This window comes from Tetrao urogallus (assembly GCF_951394365.1).
Source record: "Tetrao urogallus genome assembly, chromosome: 12".
Taxonomy (NCBI): Eukaryota; Metazoa; Chordata; class Aves; order Galliformes; family Phasianidae; genus Tetrao; species Tetrao urogallus.
In genome coordinates this window covers 15,034,292-15,060,625 of record NC_136825.1, presented here as the reverse complement: position 1 = coordinate 15,060,625, position 26,334 = coordinate 15,034,292, and the positions used below count along the sequence as shown (strand labels likewise).

The window sequence follows — 26,334 nt, the reverse complement described above, 5'->3', positions numbered from 1 at the left end:
CACAAATAATATCCCACAGCCTACATTACCTACATAAAAAAAAAAAAAAAAAAAAAAGCAAGAAATGAAACAGTGAAGTACTCCATTACTCTCCTCGAGTCCTCAGCTCAAATAGAAACAGCCAGTGACTGGTATAGGTCACAAGAAAGACTATCAAATTACTTCTAACAGCGAATTGCTACAGAGAATACTTTGCTAGATGGAGTTACTTAAGAAGTTGCCGTGGAAACAAGAAAGAATTGGGCTAGAGAGGAGCAGTGGGAGCGCACTGAGAGCAGCATGCTCCAGTACCCCAAGCCCTGGCTGAAGGAGCCACCTGAACAGGCAGAATCCTTTGGTCTCCTCTGAAGTGTGCAGCACAGGCTTGAACCAGGTACCAGGAGTGAGCAGATGTGCTGAAGCAAGTGTCAGAACTGCTGCTCTGAAACCACGATTCCTACATAAGACTCAACATACCGAGGTACTTTAAAGCAGGGTGAGGTAATACTTATGTTCATAGTAAATTATAAGAGAGATTTCAAGGAAACTACCAATCTTTCTCTCATAGATTTTCAGGGCATCTTGAAGCTCCTTCCAATTCTCAATCACTGCAACTGTCCTGGAAGCTATCCTGAAGAGAAAATTTCCGTGTGTTTAGAGAAAGTTTAGCCATGTGTTCTATAACGTGGCCTAGAAGCCATATTCCAAGTCATTAAATGATAAACGTGTGTGTGAATAACACATAAAGAAACCAAAGCTAGTCTTATTTATTGGAGAATGCAATAAAATTAATATAGCAAAAAGGAAGAGATCCTCCACTCCTCACAAGAACTAATTTTCCCAGGGAATTTTTTCACTTGTTCTCTCCTCTGCTTGGCCAGACAGAAAAAAGATTTTGCTGGCTACATTTAATTTCCACAGCTGTCAATGTGATCTAAAACCTTTATAATGGAGCCATCACTTATATGCTTGGGAAACCAGGAACTGGAGGACCAATTCAAACACTGTAGATACAGAAACCTGCTGTCTTCTGACCACAGCAGTCACAGTTTGACTGTGTAGTAACTTAACTGTATGAATTTTACTTACGAAAAGTGTCATCAGAAGAGCATCACAGATTCACAGTAACAGATTCCTAGCCCTAATGATGAGAATCATGTCAATGTCCATTTTACCAACCATTCAAAGAGTTGTTCTGAGAAGAGATTACAGCACTTCAGCAAATAATTATGGTTCAATCCAAGTAAAGAAATAGCTGTTCATGATATTCAAACAGAAGTAGATCTCAGCAGACTTTGAAACAGGACCATCAAAATCACAATATAATACGTATTTAGACACAATATAATCTTCAATAAAAAAAGCTTCTAAATACATTGCTGTAGGTATATGAGCAATGTCAGCAAACAACCTTTTCCATCCTTCCTGAAGCAGATCTTGGTTACCAAGCTGGATCTTACCATTCACATTCGAAGTGCTGACATTTATAATGTTAGAACTTCAATTCTATGTTCCTTGTTTTGCTAGTTCCTTTCCCTCCTCACCCGGAGTAGTAAAAACTCGATTTACATAAAACAAGGAACAATTTTCACAAAGATATTGTGTTTTTAATCAAGCAGTTCATTGCTTACAATTTCATACAAGCACACCATTGCAATTGTTCTATCTGCAGATTTAAGGCTGGACTTTCTGCTACAGCAAAGTCACAGCAGAACAGCTTCTCAAGAAAGGTGATTCAGAAATTTATCAACAGACGAAACCATTTCTGACATATAAAGAGAAAAAAGGACATTCGCACGAGTCACATTTTTAAGTGGCTATTTGTTATTATAGTTTACGTATCTTCCTAGGGCAATATTAAAAACTGCAGCCCAACAGGTGAATTTCAACAGGAAAAAACAGATTTTCATATGAATTCCTTACAGTTCTTACAGACAAAGAACCAACCACAGTATTTGGCCCAAGATCCCCCCAAAAAAGGACTAAAATTAGACTGGCAATTTGAGAATATTTTGATCCCTAAAAACAAGTATTCTCCTTCCTGTTCTACCACCAACTGCTGCTCTTCTCACCTCAGGGAGCAAAGCAAAGGAATAATGACTTGAAAGATGAGATACTTTCATTAGCTTCATTATGCTGACTACAAAAAGAAGTTTTAAAAGTACACTGCCAGATTATAAATCATCACTCTTCCTGTTCAAGTATCTATTGCACTTCCAAGATTTTTTATACTTCTCTGCACACTTTTTACCCTTATTATACTCTTCAGCCTTTTCCCTTCCCTGTTCTTCCCTCTTTCCTGCTATGCTCTGCATTTCTCTGCTCAGCTCACAAACCAGTCTGCCTTCAATTCTGTCTGCTACTGAACCCACCTCCAAACCTTTCTGCTTCCCACACGTTTTGTAGTACCACACTACTCACTCTCTGCAGAACTAGAACAAACACAGCTAAACTCAAATGGAACTATTAAAACGTGAGCAAAACTTTGAGGGAACAGAAAGGAAAAAAAAGGGAATGAAACGAAGCCAGTGCAGCGTGTTGTATTTGTGCAAGAGAAACAAAGCTAACCACAGGCCAGCAACTGAATGGCAAACAGAAGTTAAATAATCTTAAAAAGAAAAGTCATGTAGGAAGCCACAGTGCTATATGCAAAGATCCCCCTAGGAGCACGCACAGGAAAAAAAGTCCCCCTACAACTTTAGCATGTCTGCTTTTTATCCCACAACATAGGACTAATTGTCCTCAGTGTCTGTGCTGGATTCCTTACATGCTGGAGCAGAACAAATACTACTTTTTCACCTATCTGTCACAGCAAACATGAAAGATTTCGACAAAAGCAAAACAGCACTAATCTTAGCACCTCACAAAGCTCGGAGCAAAACACCAGAGAACAGCAGAGAGAAAGCTGGCACAGTAAAACAAAATCATCGTATGAAGAGCTGGAGCATCCCTAACAGACATTCTTTTCATCACAGAGCAGCACTGAGCACCCACAGTTTTTGGTGCACAGATTAAACATATATTGTTATAATCTGTTCCAACTTCCTGACAGACTGAATGACTTCATCCAGCAGCTCGGGCAGTAAGGCCACAGCCAGCGACTGAGTTAAAACAGAGCTTTTGGATGCCAGTGAACCCAGGTTCCAGCTCCTCTAGATGTTCACTGCTAATAATCAACCTAGTCTGATGCTAAATTCTCTTCAAGAAACAAGTCAGGATTGGTTATGCTTCTTGGAAAATATGGAGGCAGACCCTTAGATTTCCAAGATCAGCATAATTGGAACTGTAAACATACTACAGCCTGACACTCAAACACAGACCCCACCAGGCGAGCCACTCTCCTTTCATTTTTTGCTTCCTAATAGTAATGCTTCCTTCCTTAACTAACTTCTTTGTCTATATACAAGGTTTAATCACTTCAGAGGGCTAGCAGCTACCAACACAATGCTTCTGTAACTGGCTTCTAGCAGCTTCACTCATCAGCACAAAGGTTTTAGTGTGGAAAAACACCAGTGAAGGAACTCATGCAGGTCTTCCTAAATCCCCATGCTTTCCCATATTTGCAGTAGATGGAATTCCCACATCATGAAGGTGAAAGCATCTGCTTCAGCCTCTCCAGTCAAGACCATGTGTTACAGCCATATTCATAACAGTGTGTAAAGCCAATAACACACTTGGGTCAACTGATGTAGACCACTAGAAAGCCTTTGAAGTTGGAGGCAATTCAGAAAACCTGCAGAAAAGTGAATTATCCTGGAGGCACATTCATGCTTACACAAGCACAGGGTTGTATACAACAACCTTCCCTCATCAGCTTCAGCCCTGTAACCAGACCAGCTCAACAAAACACAAAGACGACTGTGGTCTTAACAAGGCTAGAAATACTTGGATAAGGTTAACTTCCATCCCTTCACAAGCTCTGAAAGACTTCAAGGCCCATAAAATGCCTTCTTAATTCTGTAAAACACAGCAACTGTGAGAGTAGCTGACAGCTGGCCAGCAATCTCTAGAGCATCTCCAAACCACTTGAAATGACAGTTGTACATATTTACACGTATGTACATATTACCATCCAAGTACGTGTGAGTGTGTATTAAATACAGTCTTTAATAAATTTGCTCTCCAAAACGATTAAGGAAACTTCTGGAGGATCTATTTCTTGTAAAGGAAATTTACTTTCTCATGACTTCAGCTTGAACAGCTTTGGGTCCCAAAGGAAGGAGGATGCTTCTCTGTTTGTTCCCCACTGCCCTGACTTATCTCAAAGTAATTTTCAGATTAAAAAAAAAAAAAAAGAAGAAAAAAGAATGAACAAAACCTGCAGTAGAAGGAAGAAAGCCTGCGAAAAGACCAAATAAAAAACTGTACCTTTGACCTCTGGTAATTCAAATAGAGTGTTAATCACCAAAGGATTAACACCTTCTGCATTATAAATAACATAATCAGTCATCAGGAAATTATAACACCCCATATAATCAAGAACCACACCAAAGTCTATCAGAGAATTATACACAGCCAGTGGGAGGCACTAAGATGAGAAACTAACACATTCTATCAATTCAGTAAGATTCTGCATCTTCAAGCACTGTGGAAGCACTGTGTACAACATATGTGTACAAATATATGTGTGTCTCTGTGTTTAAGCATATGAAACCAAACAACCACACATTTTGAACATTATATAACCCTTTACATTTTTAAAAATCAGCACACATTACCTTCCTGAATTCTTTTCCTAGGTTATTTTACACATTAGATTAAAATCAAATCACTCTTAACATGCCTTAGGTATCTTTCTGTATTTCACCTAACTATTACTTGCTGAAAGAAGGACCATTTCTCCCTTGCTTGGCTTTCCAGTAGCATATTAAATCTAGCATTACATTTATTACATTAAAGGCATCAAGAAGGAAATTTCCATCAACATATATGCTTTTAAAACTGGATGAAAAAACACCAAAGAGATTGCTACCCACAATATCCTGCCTGGAAGGAGGCACACTGTACCCAGGAGCCCATTCTACCTATGCTTTCAGCTTCAAGTTTCCCATCTCCACAGCTTTTCAATACTCCTGTCCTGGGATTCCTCTCTCAGATCATCTTTGATGCCAACAGAACTGTTCCCATCCTCCTTCCCACATTTCCTCTGGATACTGCTGGCAGCCTGCTGTCTGCTCTCCTGCTCACTTCCCCAAATCAGACCTCCTCTTTAACATAGAGCATGTCAAGAAGAACACAAAGAACAACTCAGCTCAAGGAAGAACAACTCAGCTCAAATCACTTTAAGCTTGTAATTCCATTTTCTGCTGAGACACAGAGATCACAGGAGAGAAGATCACATCCTCATAATGACACCAAACCAGTTAATATTTTTCCAAGGAGTGAAGAAGGTAGTAGGCAAAGCCTGGTGACACAACTGCACGCAGGCAGGGTAAGTTGGGATTAACACAGACAGCTCTTCCCATGTAAAAAAGTGTTAAAATTAGACGGGAGAGGGGAATAAACATTTTCAGTACGAGAAGCTTTTGCATTCTGAACTGTATTAGCATTTCCCTTTTAAATCTTCAGTAAAAGAAGCACTCTCCTTTTATTCACTGTTTCATACTACAGAATAACTAGCAAAGTTCACCTTTTTCAAGCCCACTATAAAACCTCACCAGATTTCTCCAAACTTGTGTCACTCCACAACCATGAAACACACTTTTTAATTGAAACATACTTTAGGGCTGTACCATAAGAAAAAGTACAGCTTAATTAAGTTCACTAAGCTGATTAAGCCATGCTCTTTCACCTATTACAGGAAGTATTTAGCCCTGGAGCCATCCTAAAGGCACCTCACAGAGCGTGTGACATGTTTTCCAGAGATACTGTGTACATTTAGGCACTGAGGAGGGGGTAGAAAGCAAACACCCCATATGTCAGCATGCCAACAAAAGAAGTATCAGCTGATAAAGCAGCTGTTTACACCCCATTCTGGTCTGGCAAGCAGGTATTAATTACAAGGGAATAAACGAAGTTAAGAGAACATTTGCATTAAGAGCAGTCTCTGAAGTCCTCAGTCTCTTATATTAGTATTGCAATCTTTGTATGTTTATAAAGAACTCTGACAAATGGATTTTAAACTGAATAGATTAGAGCAGCCTTGTTTTTAAACAATTAAGATTAATCTTTCTCCTTTATTGTATCTAAATGAGTTTATATCATGAAAAGAATTCTTTAAAATTTTCAATCCTTTCAAAACGTCTAAAAGCAATTTCTAAAATAAAGACATAGCTAAGCAGCATTATGCTTATCTTGGCTGTTACTGGTACAAGGGTGCTGCTCTGTGTCTCAGAAAGATTTCTGGCAGAGTGTGAAAACCTGGTCCACTTCAGAGTCTTTCCTGGGACCTGTCTGAAGTGTCGACAGCAGCAAAGCTGAATATTAATACACTCTCCATCATCAAAAACTGTTGCATACCCAAAGGATGAGAAATATTTTAATCAGCTTTCAGCTTGTCTAGTACAAGTCAGTTTATTCCTTTGGGATTATATATCTGTGTGCTCAATTTTTGTCTTTGTATGCTCTCTCTCTATATATTACTTTTGAAACTAGCAGTTAAGCCCCTAAATCTGCTGTTTTGTTGGAAAAAGCCAGCCAATGCAGTGATTCAATTACAGTATTTTGTATTTGACCAGAAAAACTAGAAAATGAAAAATGAAGAAAAAGGAAAGAAAAAATAGAGGATCGGTCCTCTGTTGTGTTTCTTAACAGTGAAATTTCTCAGAGAAACCAGTGGGACTTTTGTTTTTGTTTTGTTCAATGTTTTTGTCAATCTCATGAGTTTCCAAGACTGATTCAGCTGTCATTTCCATCATTATCCCTGCCCTCAAGCTTCAATGCTGCAAACTCAAAATTCCTTAGTGAAATGACCACTACTGGAACTGACCATAACCATAAACACGTTCTACAAACAGGCGCATCAAGTATGTCCTACATGAAAGCCAATTAAAGATCAGTAATTAAATAATGGTCTGAAAAACCTTTACTGTAGAGCTACCATTGCCATAATAACCTCTCTCTGCTATGAATCAGAGACAACATCAGCTACCTTAACGTTGTGTTAATGAAGATACCAATTACATGAGAAGACTTTAAAGAGTGAGAAACATTAATCATTCCTTTTTTTTTCTTTATTATTCCTTCCAGAAGTATCATGACATTTCAAACTAGCACACAGCCAGGACTACCAGCATTGAGCATCTTCACAGACAGAACACAGAATATCACGTTACTTCATCATTGCTTCCCTGGGAATAGGTGTATCTCCTGTACATGTAACACCATGGTGCTCTCTCATCTTACCCATAAGAGAGAAGATGACAAAAATGAAGCATAGTCGCTGAAAGATTTTCAGCTACTCATGAGCATCAGGGAATTCTAGGAAGCATAGCCTTTGCGTGCTTCAGCACTGCCCAGCAATTGGTTCACATAGGCTAATCTTAATTTCCATTCAAATCCTCCACCAGAAATGTAACTAATCACTAGTGTAGAGCAAAGGGGTGAATACTGAAGTCATACTACTGCAAATAATTTCTTGAAATGGAAGCAGGAAACTGGGAAGAAAATGAGAAGGAGCAGTAGAGGGCAATGAGTAAACTTACTCTGTTTTGTGTCTGAATGAAAGATGTCTGGAAGAAAACATCTTCCAATTCACCTATCCATGCTAAGTCTTACCAAATCCTTGTGAAACCATTGGCCTTCTTGCTAGCTAGCAAATCCTGTGAAACTTTAATCTTCAGGTGGGTAGCAAACAGCTTGAAGACTGACAAAAATACAATTAGTAGAATACAAATGAATTGATATATACACATGTATATAAAATAATCAACTTCAGTTTATTACAGAACAATATCGATCCCCAGGCAGCTAAACAATATGAACTGATGCAGTATTTCCAGTTATTAACAGCAGACTTCCCAAAATACTGCATGCTAGGCATCAAAGTAGATTCATCTTGAACAGCTCTCCATGATGCATGCTTACTCACAAACATAGATATGGCCTATTCTTACCATTCCCCCAAATCAGTCTATAGTACAAAAACTCCTAAGAAGACACATCATTAGTCTGACTGTGATACTAAATTCCATTATGTCACAGAAACAATTCAGATTTTTTTTTTTACTACACTTGAACTTTATATTCAAGCCTCTGCTGTAAGAACTATCAGTGTTAAGATTCCCTACCAGTCCAAAAAGATCTGTTGAAATCTGTTGTTAACTAGACATATTTGATAAAAAACAATAATTATTTTCCTGCTTCAGAAAATATTCTATTATGTCTAGATCTTCAGAATGATCAAGTAGAAGGGTGTATTGTAAGAAAAGTGCAAAAAGGATGTATTCAAAAACAGCTAAGGGCTAGAACTGGAGGGAACCACGGTAAGGCAGAACACAGCAAGCTCCTGCTATCATACTTCAATGGACACAACTTGCCCATCTGAAAATAAAAACAAAACATCTGAAATGTGGCTCCGGTTAGACAATTTCCAGTCACGGCAGGGGGGAGGCAGAAATTTGTTGTGTCCTTTCAACTGCAAAACATTCTCTCCATAGGACACAGCCAATAAATAATTCTTTTAGTTATAGCAAAAATATCACAACCTCCTTCCATTGATGAGGAACCTATGATTAGAAACAAGCCTGCAATCTAAAACCGAAATAAGACTTCAGAATTTTAATCTCCAGATTGATCTTCAAGTTGAGTTACACTTCAGTTACTTGCACAAGTTAAACAGAGTCAGAGACAGAATCACCACCTAATCCAACAGAGCATAATGCTTCCTATGGCAAATTTTATTTCTTTATATAAAATAAGAGCTGTAATTCTGATCAAAGATGAAGCAACTATTAAAAACCAGATTGCAAAAACATAATTGCCCCATGATCTTGTTAGGAATCAGGACCAACAATTAAATGAGAAAGAAAAGGTATCAATGCAGCAATGGCAACTTCTGGAACATGTCACCTTAGTTTACAAAAGTCATTTGAGAAGTTGAAAGGGCACACAGCCACTAATAGACAACAGAAATAAAACCATGTTTAAAAATGTCTGTAGCACTCAAAAAAACTATAACCACAGCAGCATAGATGATACTATTCATTAGGAATAGTAACTTCCCCTAGCTTATAGAGATAACGTTAAAATTGACTCCCACCAAACCATTGTAATTTAGCTTCAAGAAGCCCAATTTTTCTTCCAACATTATATCTTCACAAACATGTATCTTATCACCTCTGTGACAGCATAAATAAGAACTAGAAATCATTTTCTATATAGCTGATAACTTTACATAACTTGTAGATACAGACATTTCAAAAACACAGGAAATTTAATTTGAAAAAGAAATCATCTATGTGCAAATATTGTCCTTTATTCAGCTTTTATACTATGAGAAATCTTTTGAGAAACATAAGAGGATTTGCAATGAATAATTGGACAAGAGAAGCAATAGCTCAGTACTACATTGCTGCTCTGAAAGTAACACCTTCTATTTTTTAGAATGTTAGCCTATGGCAGCAGAGGCAGATATTGCTGGTATGGCAGTAGAAGTTGAATTTTCCCACCAGTATTCCATTCCATTTTGTTGCTGTGTGACAGATGGCAGCAGAGGGGCACTCTGACCAAACAGCATCTGACACGGAAGTGCGTAGGAAGCAAGAATATGGAATTGAATTCCTTCATGAGGAAAAAATTGAACCCAGTGACATTCATTGATGCTTGCTGAATTGCTTATGGAGACCAAGCAGTGGTTGTGAGCACACGGATGTGGTGGGTGGAGTGTTTCAGCAGTGGTGACAACACAGGTACACACACCTCTGTTGATGCTGATTTTTATGAGAGCAGGATGCAGGCTTTTGTTCACTTCTGGTGAAAATGCAGAGCTAATGGTGCTGACTGTGTTGAACAACATGTTTGTCACTGATAGTTTGCTCCGTGCAGAAGTGTTACTGTGCTCCTTGTATATGTTACAGTTCCCATGGAAATAGGAGGCATTACTTTAAGAGCAACCTACATACTGCTTCACCATTTCCACAGAAAATAATAAGCCTTATAAATCAAGCAGCTCTCTGTTAACAAAACACTTCTGTGTTATTCCAGAGCATTACAAGATTCTGGGAGAAAATGGTGCCAACAGCACCGAGTTCTATACAATCTATTGCGGCCCAATTACACCAACTTCACTTTCACTGAAATCATCACAGCTCCCACTGACAATAGAAGGACAATACCAGGGTATAACAAGACCTTCCCAGCACTGATACTGACTCACAGGAGCGCAGGAGGAACTCTGGCCTGATATTCCTCTCTCTGGCACACACCAGGTGTTTGTAGTGCTACCAAGAGCAGTCTTCACCCTCTATAACCTCTATTTGCTGTTCCTGCTGCTGAGAACTGCAAGCTATTTCCCCCAGTGTTATTTTCTATAAAATGCTCTTCACCTAAGGAAAATTCTATAGGATCCTAAATCTACACAAATTTACAAAGTTAATACTAGAAAATCAATTAAAACAGACACCTGTGTATGCATTTGTGTGTACATACATATGCATGATCTGGCAAGCCATCCAGTCTGAGAACACTTGCGGGGGATGGAGCATCCAGTGCAAGTCACTGTGCTCAGCTCAGACACGGATCAATTTATACAACAATTTGGGTACAAAACTTGGGCATAACCTACTTGCATGACTCCCGATTTCTGCTGTGTAGCACATATTTATGTTTTAAACCATAGAATGGTTTGGGTCGGAAGGGACCGTTAAGATCATCTAGATCCAACCCCCTGCTATGGGCAGGGACACCTCCCTCCAGACCTGGCTGCTCACAGCCCCATTCAGCCCAGCCTTGAGTGCATCCAGGGAGAAGAACAATCCAAACACAGAGCTCATTTTATAGCAAGTGTATCACACATGGTCATATACATCTGACTGTGTACAAACATAGGGAAAAAGCAGCCTTATTATAGTAAGAGTTTAACACAAGAGTAAGCACTCCAGTTGTTCTGAACCGGGGCTCTTTGAGGCACAGCATCTCGCTCCCCTGTAGGACATAAGGTGAGGTCACCTGTCCTAAACTCTTCTTCCTGGCTCACGCCGTTTTGCCTCACAATCTCAAATGTTTCCAGAGCAATTTTCGCAGTGTGCTACGTGAGTTGGAAGAACGCCCTTTGAGCAGTTCCAGTGTATAATAGAAATGTTAGAGAGCTTCGCATCAACCCAGCTTAGATATCAACTAGCTCACAGAAGGGTTAAAAATAGAAAGTGCTATCCACTGGTTTGCTGTGATGTTCCTGTAGATATTGTCACTGGATGTATCCTCAGTAGAATTCTATTCAACACCTCTGTCTTTAAGTACAAAGCTGTAGGCTGTAGCAGCTTTAGGAAACATAAGTATCCTTTTTTCTGCTGCACAGTATCTGTGTGTGAAATTCTCTAAAGGGGTTTAAGTATTTACCCTGAACACTATCAGACAGTTTCTAAATTTTTCCTTATCCTGTTGCAAAAACACTTCAAAGAGAATCATAAACACAGCCCTTTGTGCTTTCAGCACACACTTTGTTTTGGAAGCTTAAGACTGAATTCCCTCAGAATTGTAAATATTTTTTTTTTCCCTGAAAGATGTGCAAGACTTTTTTTTTTTTTTTTAAAGAAAAAGATTTGACTGAACACAATGCTGAATCCTTTCTCCTATTTCTGAAGTCTAAAAATATTGAGGTCAAAGAAAATAACGTCAAAAATATTTTTAAAAAAGAAAAACAAGTCCTTGGGATCAGGTTGTCTTGCTGTTGTTTGAAATCAAAGATAAATTTCCAGGAATATCTGACTCTTGGTGTACATACAATAAAACCTGCCAAAAATACATTTATTTAAAGGGTCTGGTCTAAACAGATAAGAACAGCCCCAAAAGACAAGAGATATGGCTAAAATTTGGGTCTTTTAGCTCCCATGTTGTGCCTACATTTTACATCTCATTAGGCAAACACTATCACCCATCACCACGTGCTCCTCCAATAACGCAGTGTGACGCTGCAGTATCCAAGCACAAGGGGAAAGCTAGAAGAAATTAAAATCATAGCTCAGAATTCTTGAAATTTGGCTGCCAAGGTCAGAGCAATTCAAACATCAGTAAAGTTGCTCTGCATTTTCTGAAAATGTTAAACAAACAACCAGCATGTTTGTGATCCCATTATCTTCCTGTGTGTTTTCCCCCCCTCTTTCACCCCCAGTATAATTGGTTAGCTGTTTAAAGTGCTGAAGTCTAGAAAAGCTAAGAGAATTCCTTCTAAAATTCCTTTTAGAAGCACATTTTATCTTATAGCTCGCAGTGGTTATTCTGGAACTGAAATGCCTTGATATAAATGTATATTTAAGCCCTTGTTTTAATTTGGCGGGGGGGGGGGGGGGGGGGGGGGGGAGAAGAAAAAAGAAAGAAGAAATATATTACAGCCCTGGGCTGGGATTCTGGAGCTCAAGTTTCAGCCCAGACCATCAGGCTATAAGCCCATGACAACAGTGGCTTACAGCAGAAACTACAGCATACTTCATACGTAGCATTAGTACCGAAGAATGAAACAGATCCCAGAAGGGAAAGAAAAACAATTTTAAATGAAAATATCTCTGCTTCCTGATTTCTATTCAGTTGCATAAGCAGATAAAATATAGCATTGAGAATAACAGTAAAAGTATTATGATAAGTTAATGTACTGTTTCCTGGTTTTTTTTTTTTTCTTTTTTTCTCCAGGAACTTAAAAATTAAGGTGAACCAGTGGTGCACAGAGCTATCAGCTAACTTGAATGGCAGTTTGCTCATTACAACTGCACAGGATGTGCACGCTACTGTTTGCACACAGCATTTGTAAATCAAAAGGTACGTGGCATAACAGTATCAATACTTATATTTTGGGATGCTGAAAAGTGAAACAAATGGTGTAGCAATTACTTGTTTTTCAGTTACACCATTAAAAATTAATTCTTTAGGATCTATGTTACATTCCTTTAAGTAAACCTTAAGTAAATTTCCCTTAAGTAAACCCTTAACAGCGATGCTGCTAAATAAGCTAAGTCGCTCATTCTTTTTTTTTTTTCCCTCCGTATTTTAGAACTACAGTTTTTTCAACTTGCCAAATTCCTGCATAAATAGGTGGGATTAAATGGAGCCTAACCTACCTAACATAATTATATATGTTGTGCTTTTATACTGCAGGGAAACTGATACATTTTAATAATCCCAGTCTTGGCTCTTACCCACCAAAGTCAATAAAGGTTATTAAGGCCAACTGCCATATAAATACATTGCTACGTTGCTAAATGGACTGTCAGAGCAGGAAATACAATTCATACCATACAGCACTACCAGGGTCATCGTAAGAAAGACAAAAAAAGAAAGAAAAAAAGGAACACTGGATATATAAAAAGAAATCGTTAAAGATTTGGTATTTGAATTTAATCACATATGTTTACTTCTCATTCCACTGATTTACTTTTTCAAATGTGAATCAGCCTGAAACAAAATAAACAACAAAAAAAAAGGCTGTAGGACTTGTACAGTGCTTACTGATTTGGCACAGCATTGAAACATTTCCATAGCTAAAATAAATGTCAGATTGCGAGGTTTGCATGATATCAGACCCTGAGAGACAAATTGTCTCTCCACTGAATCTCAGAACAGCTACAGCAAGACTTCCTCACATCACATGAGATTTCAGCTTTTCAGACTTCTCTTTGCTCAGAAAGCAAAGCTTGTACAGTCTTTTTTTCAAATGGTAACTCTCCCTTTGAATTCAGCAAGCATTTATCCTGATGTTGCACATGATAACGTGTTAATCTTGGATGACTTTTTAAGAAAAAACCCACCTCAAACACTTGAATAGCCTTCATATTTTCAAGGGAGGGGGAAAAGAAGAAGATTGGTTAAACTGCTTTAGATTTAATGGTTCATAAATTCATGAGGTAATATTGCAGGAAATGTGATGTTTTATCAGAATGTCATTCAAATGAAAGGTTTAACATTTACATCACAAGAGCGAGCTCTAAGTAAAACTATCCTCAGGGAAAGAAATGCCAGGACTAAACATCATGATAAAATGGTGTGCTTGCTATAATGTACAGAAACATTAAATAGAGCCCAAAGGTTTGAAGATACTGGGTTTGAATTCCTGAGGCACTGCACTTTGCTGTGATACTGGAGCAGTTACAATTAGCAGGTTTGGAAATTTTGGAAAAAACTTTTTCTTTCCTTCTTTACAATTGCATTACCAAACAAGGGAAAGAAAGGCACACAGGGAACCCAGCACTGTATTACTCCAGACACATTCAAAAAATTCCAGTCAAGAGCTGTTAAGCTCACACAAAGAAAAATACACCGCTTTAGAATTTTCTTTTAAGAAATAGTTCCTCTTAAGGTTAACGCTCTATGAAGACAAGATTCACAACTGCAAGACATGCATACTTCAAGCATTCTTCACCTTACACAAAGGAATTTTTTATTTTATTGTTTTTACCTTTAAAAGAGTTATTCAGTTCAAATAAATTTCGGGAAACAGCATTGCCTGCAGACTGCTGGGGACCTTCAGAAATACCTTTCTGATTTAACTTAATGCTGTGGAAGTTAAGCATGCACCAAAACACTGCACTTTTTTATGTTAAATTGCTGTTGAATTTGTTAACCCACAATTGATTTCCTGTGTTATGGAATCTTACAGATTACAGCTAACTTGAAGCAACAGGGATAATTCTCGATGTTAATGCTCCATTTCTATGCATTTTTATAAAGTCAGTGCTTCCTGCTGCATTAAAACTGCGGCTCAACATTGCCCCCTGCTGTCAGTTCGTGAAACACAAAGGACAAAATGTAGGTTAAAAACAAAAAAAAAAAAACAACCCACCCCATGTCCAAAATACAGTAAGCATCAGATTTACTTAGAGACCCAACAAAACAGACATTCGCAATTAACATTCTCTTCTGTCTCCGTCAATAGCTGAAATTAATTGTGATTAGTGTATTATAAGTCATAAAACATTAAAGCAATTTTTAAAATTTAAATTGGAAGCAGCTTCTGTCTTGGCCCAAGCATCAGCTCGTTGATAAATATCATCTCGAGGCCTGTTGAAAGGAGATACACTGACACCACCATGTTTCTAATTAGAGACACATGGCAGTGTCACACCAATTGCAGAAAACCTAACCCTAGAGAATTCCCTGCTTTGCTGTTTTTCCATGTTCTCAACACACAATGGATATAAAATAACAATCAAACATTCTTGTCTCTACCTCATCTAAGCCTCTGTTAGAAGAGGGTAAGTTGTCATTTGAAAGAAAAACAAACCAAAGGGTGTTTTTTTTTTTTTTTTTTAATGATAAAGGTCACTCCAGATTAGCTGATTTTGAGAACAGAAAGATGAGGAAAAATACGAAGATAAACAAGTCCAATTTTTTTTCCCTCCTTTTTTGTATGACAGTCCAAAGTTCAGCAATTCCTCACAGCCACTGATTTCACATACAAACATCCCACTTCCCCACACTTACTTTCCAGAGTCAAAATCAGCTGTTGCCATGAAAAGCTTCCAGATACTTGTGAACATGTTAGAGAGTAACATTTCCCTCAAAACTCAAATAGCAGCCTCTTTTTGCACTGTGCTTCCAGAAATTAAAAAAAATTTCAAGCACAAGTGATATTCAGTATCCTCAACCACAGGACAAACTCCTCCAAGACAACCTGGGACAAGCTGAGGCTTACATAGTGACCAGCAGAAATGATGGAAAAGAAGCTTCTCATGGAGATGTAAGGATACCAGCAAGACATGATTGCCCATGTAGTTCCTTCTGCTTACAGATCTAGAAGCAGGTATATTGGCAATTGTGCTGAACTCTTGCAAAGTCTCCCACCTGAGTCACTACTTCTCAACAGCAAGCGAGCTAAGGGTGGACACGCAGACAGTGTTGAAGGAAAGCAAAGACGTTCTTCCAAAAACACAGCAGCTACCCCACTTCTAGTTACTGAAAAAACTAATCACCTCTAGCTGGTCCTAGCCAGAATGTAATTAATTGCACCCATGAACTACTAACAGATAGGTGCACCTCCACATCATCAGATTTCACCCTGAGCTTTCCCCAGGCACAGTCACCGCTGTTGTGATTGGCAGAGTTGTGCTGTCTATCTTGGTGCCGAATGGAAGAGTGGCACTGCACAGCTTCAGATGCCAGTTGGTGTGATGCAGTATCTGCCCACCAACTTCTGACAATGCCAAACTTTAAAAACAAGCCAAGTCAGGAAACAATTAAAATATCCTCTTGGGTTTTGGATCTTATTTTGTTCATATTTGTTTTGGCTACTGGGGGAGAGAAACAAGAGGAAGCAGTGGAAGGCTGACACTTATTCTACTTTTCATATGTTCTGAATAAAGCAGAAATCCTATTACTACAGTATAATTAAAAACGTAACTGTTAGTGCTCTCAGAATTAAACTCCTAAAAGCTTCAGACTATAAAACCAGTACTTACCATAATCTCCATTTTTCTCCAAAATTCTTCCAGTTTAGCCATAGGCTTAAGCCACCAGTCAGTGCATTTCAGATACCGCTTGCCCTGAAACCAGAACTGCCTAATCCACTCAAATTCGACCTGCAAGACAAAAACACATGGCTGTGTAAATCATTTATTTGTCACTAACTGGGGCTGGACTGGGGTAGTATATGAGTACAGATGTAACTGAACAATCCTTTGGAAAATGACAAGACTACTGAAGCATTCATCTCTAAACACGTCTTTATGCACAGTTGTTATTTTTATTTAGTAATACAAAATATAGAATAAAATTGCAGCAATAAATTGTGCTAGAATACAGCCTAGTCAATTGCTATGTACAACGAGCACAGCTTTATAATGAAAAATAGTTTCCCCAAGTTTACCAACCAGTCTGGTTTCCAGACAAGCTGCCAGTAGCAGCTCAGGATGAGCTGCAGTGCTGCGGCCAGGCTCATGCTCCCTCTACTGAACCTCCTGTACAGCCAACCTGCCCTGTGCATACTGAGAGTGGAAGGCAGCTGTCTGCTGCTCGGCACATTGGAAAGAACTGGCCAGACTGCTTTTCTGTTTATGTGGAAACTGTGCTTTACAAAGAAAACATTATCCCAACAGTGCAATAAAGCTTTATCACAAGCAAAGCAATGCTTTTATTCAGAATATGAAATACAAATCATACGGTATGTTGTAGTTTGTTTGTTGGTTTTTAATTTCATATGAGCGGCTCTTCAGCTTTAAGTGATGACTTAAGATGATGATAGTCATACATAGCTCATCAAATATTCTTCGAGCAAAATAATTCTGTTTACCCTAATTCCTGCTGAGCCTGATTGCTATCTTTAACAGCAATCCATAGTTCCAGCCTTTAGAATTATGAACTTATTTTTGTTGTGGTAGTTGCATTTCACACCAAGTTCAAAGTTGCTTTAGTCATTACCTGCTTCCACAAAAGATTTTATTTATCCTGCTTGACTCCACAGCAAACAAAGGCAACCTGACAAGGTGAAGGAGTCAAGAAAACTGCCCAAAGCTGTCACTGAACTCTTTGCAGCAGGCTACAGAAGTCTCAGAGTGCTTCTGCTAACATCAACTCAATGCTTGGTCAATGCACGTTAATGACCGCAGTAAAAGAAACTTAAGTTTGAAATGTTTAGAACAAACATTAACTTTGTTAGTAAAATATAACATGATTAGTTGACAGATGCAAACCTTAGAATATTTTCAAAAATTGACTGTAACAGTAGTGGCTCATAGCACAGAAGTCTGGGGACACACGCCCTTCATAAAAACAGCTGAAGTAGTATTTACTGCCTATGAAGCACCAAGCTATGCTTCATTAAAAATCAGTACACAATGTTTCAGGATGGCTGAGCACGCCAACAATTCAACAAGAGCTTTGAGTACTCACTACTCCTTTTTTCTTCTCTATTTTTGCTGGCTGCTTTCACTGAGAGGGCAATAACACATGATACCTGGCAAATATGATTCAGGAAATGAATCACATTAAGCCATTAATCAAAGAAAAACTATTTTTAAGAAAATGAAAGCCAATGCTACAAAATATGGCTCATCGTGATAAAAACCTATTTCAGTCAATCTGATTTTTAACTATAATCATATTGATCTGTTACATTACTCTGTAATTTCAGCCTAAGTCAAGTCTGACATCTTGGCCAAATCTTTAATGCATCTTGATCCCTTACAGCAAACACAAGAGCAACAGGCTAGTTCATTTTCTGCAGGATACCTGATCTCATCAGATGTCAGAGCACCACCTGTGGTGCACAATGTGGCTGTTAAGTGATGTGGACTGACACATACTGGGGATTTCACACTCAGGTCAATATTCATCTCATGGCGCCTCAATTTAGCTTTAAACTGAGTTAAAAGAAGAGGGAGGAAGAGAAGACCAACATTTCACCCACCAACAGAGCCACCAAGCAGACTGACAGCTGAGCTGCTGCCTCTGACCAGGTGACTGCTGATTCTGAAAAAGTCATCTTGATGAGGCACAAATTCCTCTATCACCGATACTTGAGAAATTAGTAAGCATGCATACTTTTGCTAAAAATCTGCAGAGATACCAGTTATACTAAGTTTGTTTGGTACTTTAAAATTAACACTAGCTCTAAATTAGCATAACTCTTCAATTGAATTCCAGTCACTAATCTCTTTCTGCAGGAAGAAGGCAATCATACAGGCTCGCTTCCATCCACCTCTTTATATGAAGAAGAGGAACTATACCAAGAAAAACCAAAATATGCTAGAGAAATAAAAACTCAATTCTAGCCTTAGTGGAACTAAAGGTAAAGGTACTAACATTCATCTGCAACAAAACATGCAGGTTAACTTCTTGCCAAGTGTTTTCCAGAGTTTAATTTAGAGAATCTTACATAATACAGCTAGCTTTAGTTCAGATAAGAAAGCAGTCCACACAACAGCACAGGATGAAACTTAAACATATTAACGTGGAAAGAAAATACATATGTTGCACATTCCAGGAAGATTTCTGTCTTCTAATTAATTTTTGACTTATGACTTCCATCTGTGAAAGAAAGCCCAGAATCAGGCCTCATACATCTAACCTCAGCAGATTTTCAGATTGTCCTTTGGTGATGATTAAAGGCCACTTTTAGGTTATAGTCAATACTGAGTAGTAAAAGGCCAACAGTGGCATTTGACATTTTGTGAGGTGGTGCTCCTCAGTCACTTACTTAAAGGTATTGGTTATTAAATGCCACAGATGTAAGTGATCTATATGTTGCTCTCCTGTACTGTCCAGCCACCAACCATGCTGTAGGCTCAGCATGGCATGCTAAAGCATTTTAACCTTCCTTGCTGCAAACACTGCAACCCTTCCTTAGCAGTGACCCAGCAGCTAACATCACACACCCTTGACTGAGCTACCCAGGCTTCTCCACAACCCTGCAGGTGTACAAATGACAAACTGCGAGGGATATACCTACTGCTGCTATGAAAACACATCTGCTGTAGTCAAGAGTCACTGTACTCAGGAGTGACATAGCAACCAATTCAGTCTCAAATTTTCATCACAATAATCAGGGCTGAGCCAAAACCCCAGTGAGGACAACACCTCACTTCTTCAAACTTAAGTACTTCAAAGCCTGACATATTTTAAACACAACACATCCTAAAAAAGTTCTTTCGGTGTTTTATTTCATAGAGAAGTTGTGGTTGTTAGGTTACCATTGCTGAATAAGAATCCTTGAGGCTTCTGCACACAACTGCTCTCTCAGCAAGGTAAACAATGGGTCTTTGTCACCCCAAAAACAGGTTACTGGCCAAACAGCAATCTGATAGCTTTAAAGAATAACTGCACTTCATTCCTAACATCACCTGTATCCAAGACAGGTCTCCAACAAGTGAACTCCGGGAAAACAAGCAATCAGAAAAGACATTCCCCAGATGCTCAACTCTACTCTTTTAGAGGTCTCCCTACTCACCACAAAAATAGAAATACTAAAACTACACCTCTACTCCAGATCTTCAGTTCTAATTCCCTTTTTTTCAGCATAGCAAGTCCATTTTCCTGTCCAGAAATACAGAAGTGAAGGCACAGAATCACATCTCACTCTTTCAGATGTGCTGTTAGGCTCTTTCTCTCTGAATTAAAACATGTGAGGAGCTTCAGTTATGACATTTGTAAGTAGAATGCAACTGTATCACCTACTCTAGGCAAATAAACACTACTCAATTTCTGGCCCATGATCTCTGGTCCAAAGGTAGATAAGCTGCATACCAAAACAGAAATTCAAAGGCAAAACTGGGTGACAGTTCCTCATCAATTCTGTATGTGGCTTTAGCTACTTCAGTTTCTTTTTTTCTTTTTTTTTTTTGTACTTAAAATAACAGAACTAAAAGGGCAAAGAAAAAAGTGACCAAATCACTTGGTCATCATCACAATTATCAGATGAAAGACTCATTTTCATCAGTAGTTAACCAGTTTAATTCTTTAAAGGAAGAAAACATGCTCTTGTTCTTCATATGCAACATGAGACTAAAACCTCAATAATGTGCCTGAAAATACAAAGATTTATCATACAGTAAGAAAAGAATGCAGGAAGTTTTCATATGCAAAACCTGCATTAGCCCCACAGATCTGTATGTTTTCCCCTCAGTGATGTTTGAAGATGTATTTAACGCAACAGTGAGCAACAGCAAACTTTGTCTACTTGCTCAGCTAATAAATGAAATTTGAATTGTATTTCAACATATGAAATTTGTACTTCAAGTGAAAAGGTGACCTTAGGAAATAAAAAAAAGGCAAGTGGGTTTTCTTTTCAAAGGCAATATAGAGCGTATGTGACTACTAAGATTAACTGCACAATATGTACAAGTTAAACAATGATTTCTCTTACAGTATATCCCATATGCGTAACAGGAAACATCCCTGTATGTCACACAGCAAAATTATTCAGGTGACTGCAAACACCAGGGGCTAGTCTCTCACCTGATGTAAACGGCACAGAGCTTTGATGTGAAAGGACCCATGCAAATTTACACCAGCTGTGCTTGTGGCCCTAGCTGTGCAAACCACATATGCGTATAGTTTTATGGACTGAGCCTGATTAATGTTTTGTAAAGCCCTGCATGCATGAGACTTCTTTAAATAGCTCTAAGAGCTGTCCTGCTAAAAGTCAAGGGTGCAAATCTTTTGCTACCACTATACCCATTTTTACCAGCTTTGAACAAATAAAAATACGTTCTACCAAGTTTCAGTAGCAACGCACGGTATTACATTCCTCAGCAGATAATTTAAACCCTTTACAAAAACATCTCATTCCAATCAAAATTATTTCAGTACTACACATGTTCTAATACAACGCTGAGCATACTTATTTTAGTAGTAGTAAAGATTAGCTCCTTCAAAATGTTTGAACATAGAAATGCTGTAATTGATACTTCAGAAAAACTGACTCAGATTCGTGCTTTGCTTTCTATTGCTGCTTTTGAAGAGATTATCAGTGCTTTAGTTAAGAAAAGCTCAAAGTTTTGTTTCAGGTAGAACTTGCCAGACCAACTACACAACGTCACTTCAAACTCCTACCACATAGCCTCAACTATGTCTTCTTTAAATAAAAAAAAGTAACTAACCAGCTTTGGAAATGTCACCACCATGAGAAGACCCACCTACTGTGTCATGTTGCTGTCATTAACACAGAAAAAGCAAAGTTGCACTCCTCATATACTGCCTACTTCCAGAAAAAAGAAATCATCTCTACTGTCTCCCCAAACAGAGGTTTTAAAATGAACGTGCTTGCTAAGACTTCAAACCATGAAACGCTGTCAGGTTCAAACTTCTACAGAAGTGCACTGTTACCCTTGTACGTTTTATAGCACAGAATGACTTGAAGTATGTTACGATTATTTCCATTACATTTTCTTCAGGATGCACCTTAAAGCAGACATTCACAATCATCTCACACCTGCCATTCAGTAAAAAAAAATTATAATGGCAGCTACCTTAATATCTGACAAGCAATTAAAAACATCTTACATGCATTTTTCTTTCCATTCCCTCCACCCCCCACACCTCTCCCAGAAATTTGGTTTGTCCACCACGCAATGATTTGGTAGACTTGGCACAACGAAACCAACCCTACCAACTGCTCCTTACCTCTACCAGCAGAGGGATCTTAAAGAGTCAAAAAAGAAAACTTCATGGCAATGAAAGTATCAGATCTGAGTTACTCCCAGTGGCTGTAAACAATTAATAAATCATAAAAAGCACATTATGAACTTATGCAGCACCACGCTTTGTGAGCTGTTGAACACAGCACCAGACTGCACCTCTCAGAACCCAGCTGCAGCATTTCCAATGCACGTCTTCTCACCTCATTATGTATTTCTTCCACTTGCTTTACAACTGCAGTTTCCACTGATTTCAGAGATAAAGCCATTGAATTAGAATCAGTTTGTAAATTCTGGAGTGCCAGTTCACACTGTCCAAATATGTATTCCAGTGTTCCTCTTGAACACTAAACAGAATAAGAACAGATATTGAGCCATGTCAGAACACAGATGTTACTGAACTGAAGCAATACTGAACCATTTAGTTCTGAAAGAAAGTGAAGGAGCAGAAGGGTTGCATTTCTGTAACTGCATTTTATGATCTTTTAAACAAAAGCTTAATGCCCACTGGTTTGTTTATAGCGCTGTTAGAATAAACTACACAAAAGACCGCTCAACATAACCAATCAGTAACCATAGATTGGAGAAAATACGACTAATTTTCAATTTACTTTATAATTATGGCAGATAAAAATATGGTTGCATTTTCCATCAGTTGCACGTGTGTAGTTGTACAGGCTCCCAGTAAAACTTAAACAGAATTTCATATTCAGTCTGAGAATGTTGTCTGTTTAGAAGATGTTGGTAACATGAACAGAACAGATCTGCAATTATGCTGCTTTTGTTTTCACTTAATTTCTTTCAATAAACTAGAAGAAAATACTTAAAATCCCTTTCAAAAAACTATACATTGGTTGAGACCACAATAGTTTACAAAAACAGAGCACAATCACTTAGAGAAGTTTTAAAATTGAAAATATGCATTTTCTTGCAAAATAACAGACAGAAGCTGTAGGTCAGAATACTCTTAAAATAAGATAATATTCACAACTATTGATTTTTAAACTGCACAGTGCATTACTGCTTTATGCCAAAGTCCACTTCAAGTAAGCAGAGTATAATTTGGGAAATAAAGGCTTTTTTTATTAAACTTTTATTGTATTTGCCAATGCCTGATGATATCGCTTTTCTACTATTATACAAACTAGGAAGAAAAAAAATGTATATGGATACACGTATCACTCTTGCTTCAATAGTGTTACCTTTTGTTTTACTCAAAAAATAAAGCATCAATTTTTTAATACGCTTTAATTTTAATATCTTTTTACAATGCAGTCTATCATTTTATTTCTGTATACATTGCCATTTAAATACCACATAAAGAAAACTTTTGCTAGAACTATGGACAGGAGAAGGAATGGGGAGGTCTAGTAATCAAAGGCATCTTTACACTTGAGTTCAATGCCAAAGTCTTGCTACCCAGAATGACTGGCTGAAGGGGCTCACTTTATCATCTCCCTGCTTCTTCCATCCCAGAACACGCAAAATGCAGAAGGATCCAGCTTAAAGCATACTCACGACTCATCTTAGTCCTTCTGCTCCTCTAAAGGCTATTTTAGCCTGTGGATATCGGTGATGTGTGCACTGAGCATTTCTACCTCATCATAAATAACACCTGCCAGCTAGGAGTGGGACACAAACAAAAAAATTCAGGTAAAAATAGTTGTTTCTACTTTTTTAAGCAATCCATGAGGTGGGGCGTAGCACATCCCTAATTCACATCTTACATGAATGACTGTAAACTTAGGTAAATTACTAATAACAGAAACAACCATACCTCAATCCAACTACAAACAAATAACGGTGGTTCAAGGAAACAGTCTGATTAAATGTAATCCAATGCAGTTCTGGGTAAGGCAGATGCAACACGATGCTACATTTACAGTACTGGAGTATTAGTTTGACAAATGACCAAGTAGAAAACCATACTTTATACTCACATCTGCCACTCGGTGAGTGGAGCTGAACCGAGGTGAAAAGCCAGCCAGAACACAGTGCTGATGTGTCATGTTGAGATCATCTGGGGAAAGATTAGGAAACCTTGAGTACAGGAAAAATTATATATGTACTCAGAGAAACCAACTGATATGCAGCCAGGATAAAAGACATTACACTAAGCATTTACAGATAGAAATGAAGAATTCAGTTAGTAGAATCTTCGTAGTGCTTAGCAGAGCATAGCAATTCACTGTTCTAGTGTTACAAACAACTCTGATACAGTTGCTTTCTCCCAGTTTCTCTAGTTTAGAGGTGGTGTTTTTCCCACCCCTTATAGGCATGTAAAATGAAAGATTACTTGGAAACTGCAACTCTCTTTTTCTCAAAATTGAACAATAAAACATTTCTTGTGGGGAAAAAAAAAAAGGGAAAAGTAGGAAAGAAAAAGAAGGACAAAAAGGATGGAACACAAGACAAAAGACATGTTGTTTTATCTTTTTTTTTTTTTCTTCTGAGATTCACAGCTCAGAACGAAAAAATTGGGAACACCAGAAAGTGCAACTTGCTGTAACAACCTGACATTTTATTGAGGCTTTCTGGTAGCTGGCCAGGGGTTGCCAAAGACTACAGTGGGCAAGCTGGCCAGAAAACAGTGCAATCACTCTGCTCTGAAAACCACTGCAGACAGAATCTACTTGGTTTGACTTTCATTGAAATTATTCTAGCTACAGAAAGCTCAAATTCTGAGAAATTAGCACATATTAGAGGAAATACACTGCCCTGAAGAACTTCAGTCTACATCTAGAAGCAACATTCAATGTCATGTTGAGCATCATTCACGAAGTGCTTTAAATTCAGTTTCAGTGTTAAAATTATGTGGCCCTCTAAACTCAAAAAGAGGCTCAGGAGAATATATGGACAAGTGCTGTAAATTAAGTCCTGAATTACACTTACATAAGTTAGTACAGATTAATAAATCCATAAACAAGTTAACTTGGAGTCAGTACTGCCCTGCATCCCTCCTGCTCTGAAAGCTGCATGCAGGCAAGTTATTTATCTTCAGTTCTCCCACATTTGTGGTTAGATAAGAGCCTGTATGGCATCTCTTCTGCCTTCAGACATTAGGTCCTTATCTCGCTACAAATTCCAGTGGATTCTGGCATTGAGATCTCGTTTCAGTGTTTATCAAAAAACTCTTAAAACATATATGAATTCCATTATGTGAATGCTAAGTTCAAATCAGTTCTTACTAACAATATTCTAAAAGTTTCATTTGTGTTAAAGTAACAAAACTCAGTAACAGATGCCCGATGTTCAAGTGCCAGAAAAATAAATTCAGTTTTATATCTGAAGTGCCCAGGAATCAAGGAAACCACCACTATTTACTGCACAAGTGCATATGGCAAAAATCTGTATTTCTTGTAAATGGATTTTTTTATTTTCTTACTTCCAGCACCTTCTGGCCCACACTTCCCAATGAATCATCTGCTACCTTATGGTCAGATCGCATTATAGGACTACTGAGACAAATCTGGGTGAGATTTATTAAAAGAAATTAATCACAAGTGTGATTGTATACAGGTGGCCAAAGCCACTTTGGAAAACAGTTATCAACCTGAAACCTGTTTAAATAATTTAGAGGTCAGGTGCAAAAGGATTTTGACTTTTCAGATGTAACACCAAAAAGACACGAGGCTGTTTAGTAGATTATCCAATTACTTGCAAATGCATACAACTCTTTTTCACAGAATCACCAACTACAGAAACTTCCGATAATGTAACTTGTATAAAACACGGGCACGCAAAGGATTTTTTATTTGTTATAGAACCTTATTCCTCATATCCACAAACAAAAAGGTTTAAGGTACACGGTGCTTTAATACATTGATCCATGCAAGACATGTGTAGTTGTAACTGGCACGGAAAAAAACCACTAAGGAAAATAAACTTCCTAGAGTTTGCATGGAAAAGTGCAGGAGTTCAGACTTATTCAAATAAAGCATCACAGGCATGAAGACATTATCCCTGCTCATGTGCAGCCTCTTTCAAAAGAGCAAACTAAAAAGAGTATGTATGATGTATGCATGCACATACATGCATGAATATTTAAATTCTGCTACTTAACTGGCTGAGCATCGGTAGAATGATGAGTCAAATCACTCACAAAAATAATGACTGCATACTGTACATCACTGTCTTAAGT

General features: G+C 38.1%; 1 protein-coding gene across 1 annotated transcript in view; it reads right to left on the bottom strand.

Annotated features, from left to right (window-relative positions):
• The window catches only part of FTO (FTO alpha-ketoglutarate dependent dioxygenase), a gene marked incomplete at both ends in the record, with an annotated part of 104,595 nt that overhangs the window by 22,816 nt on the left and 55,445 nt on the right, over positions 1-26,334 (bottom strand). Inside the window, 3 exon segments of the mRNA XM_079541211.1 lie at positions 16,521-16,640; positions 22,397-22,540; positions 24,134-24,213. Of these exon segments, the coding sequence (XP_079397337.1) occupies positions 16,521-16,640; positions 22,397-22,540; positions 24,134-24,213 (344 nt within the window).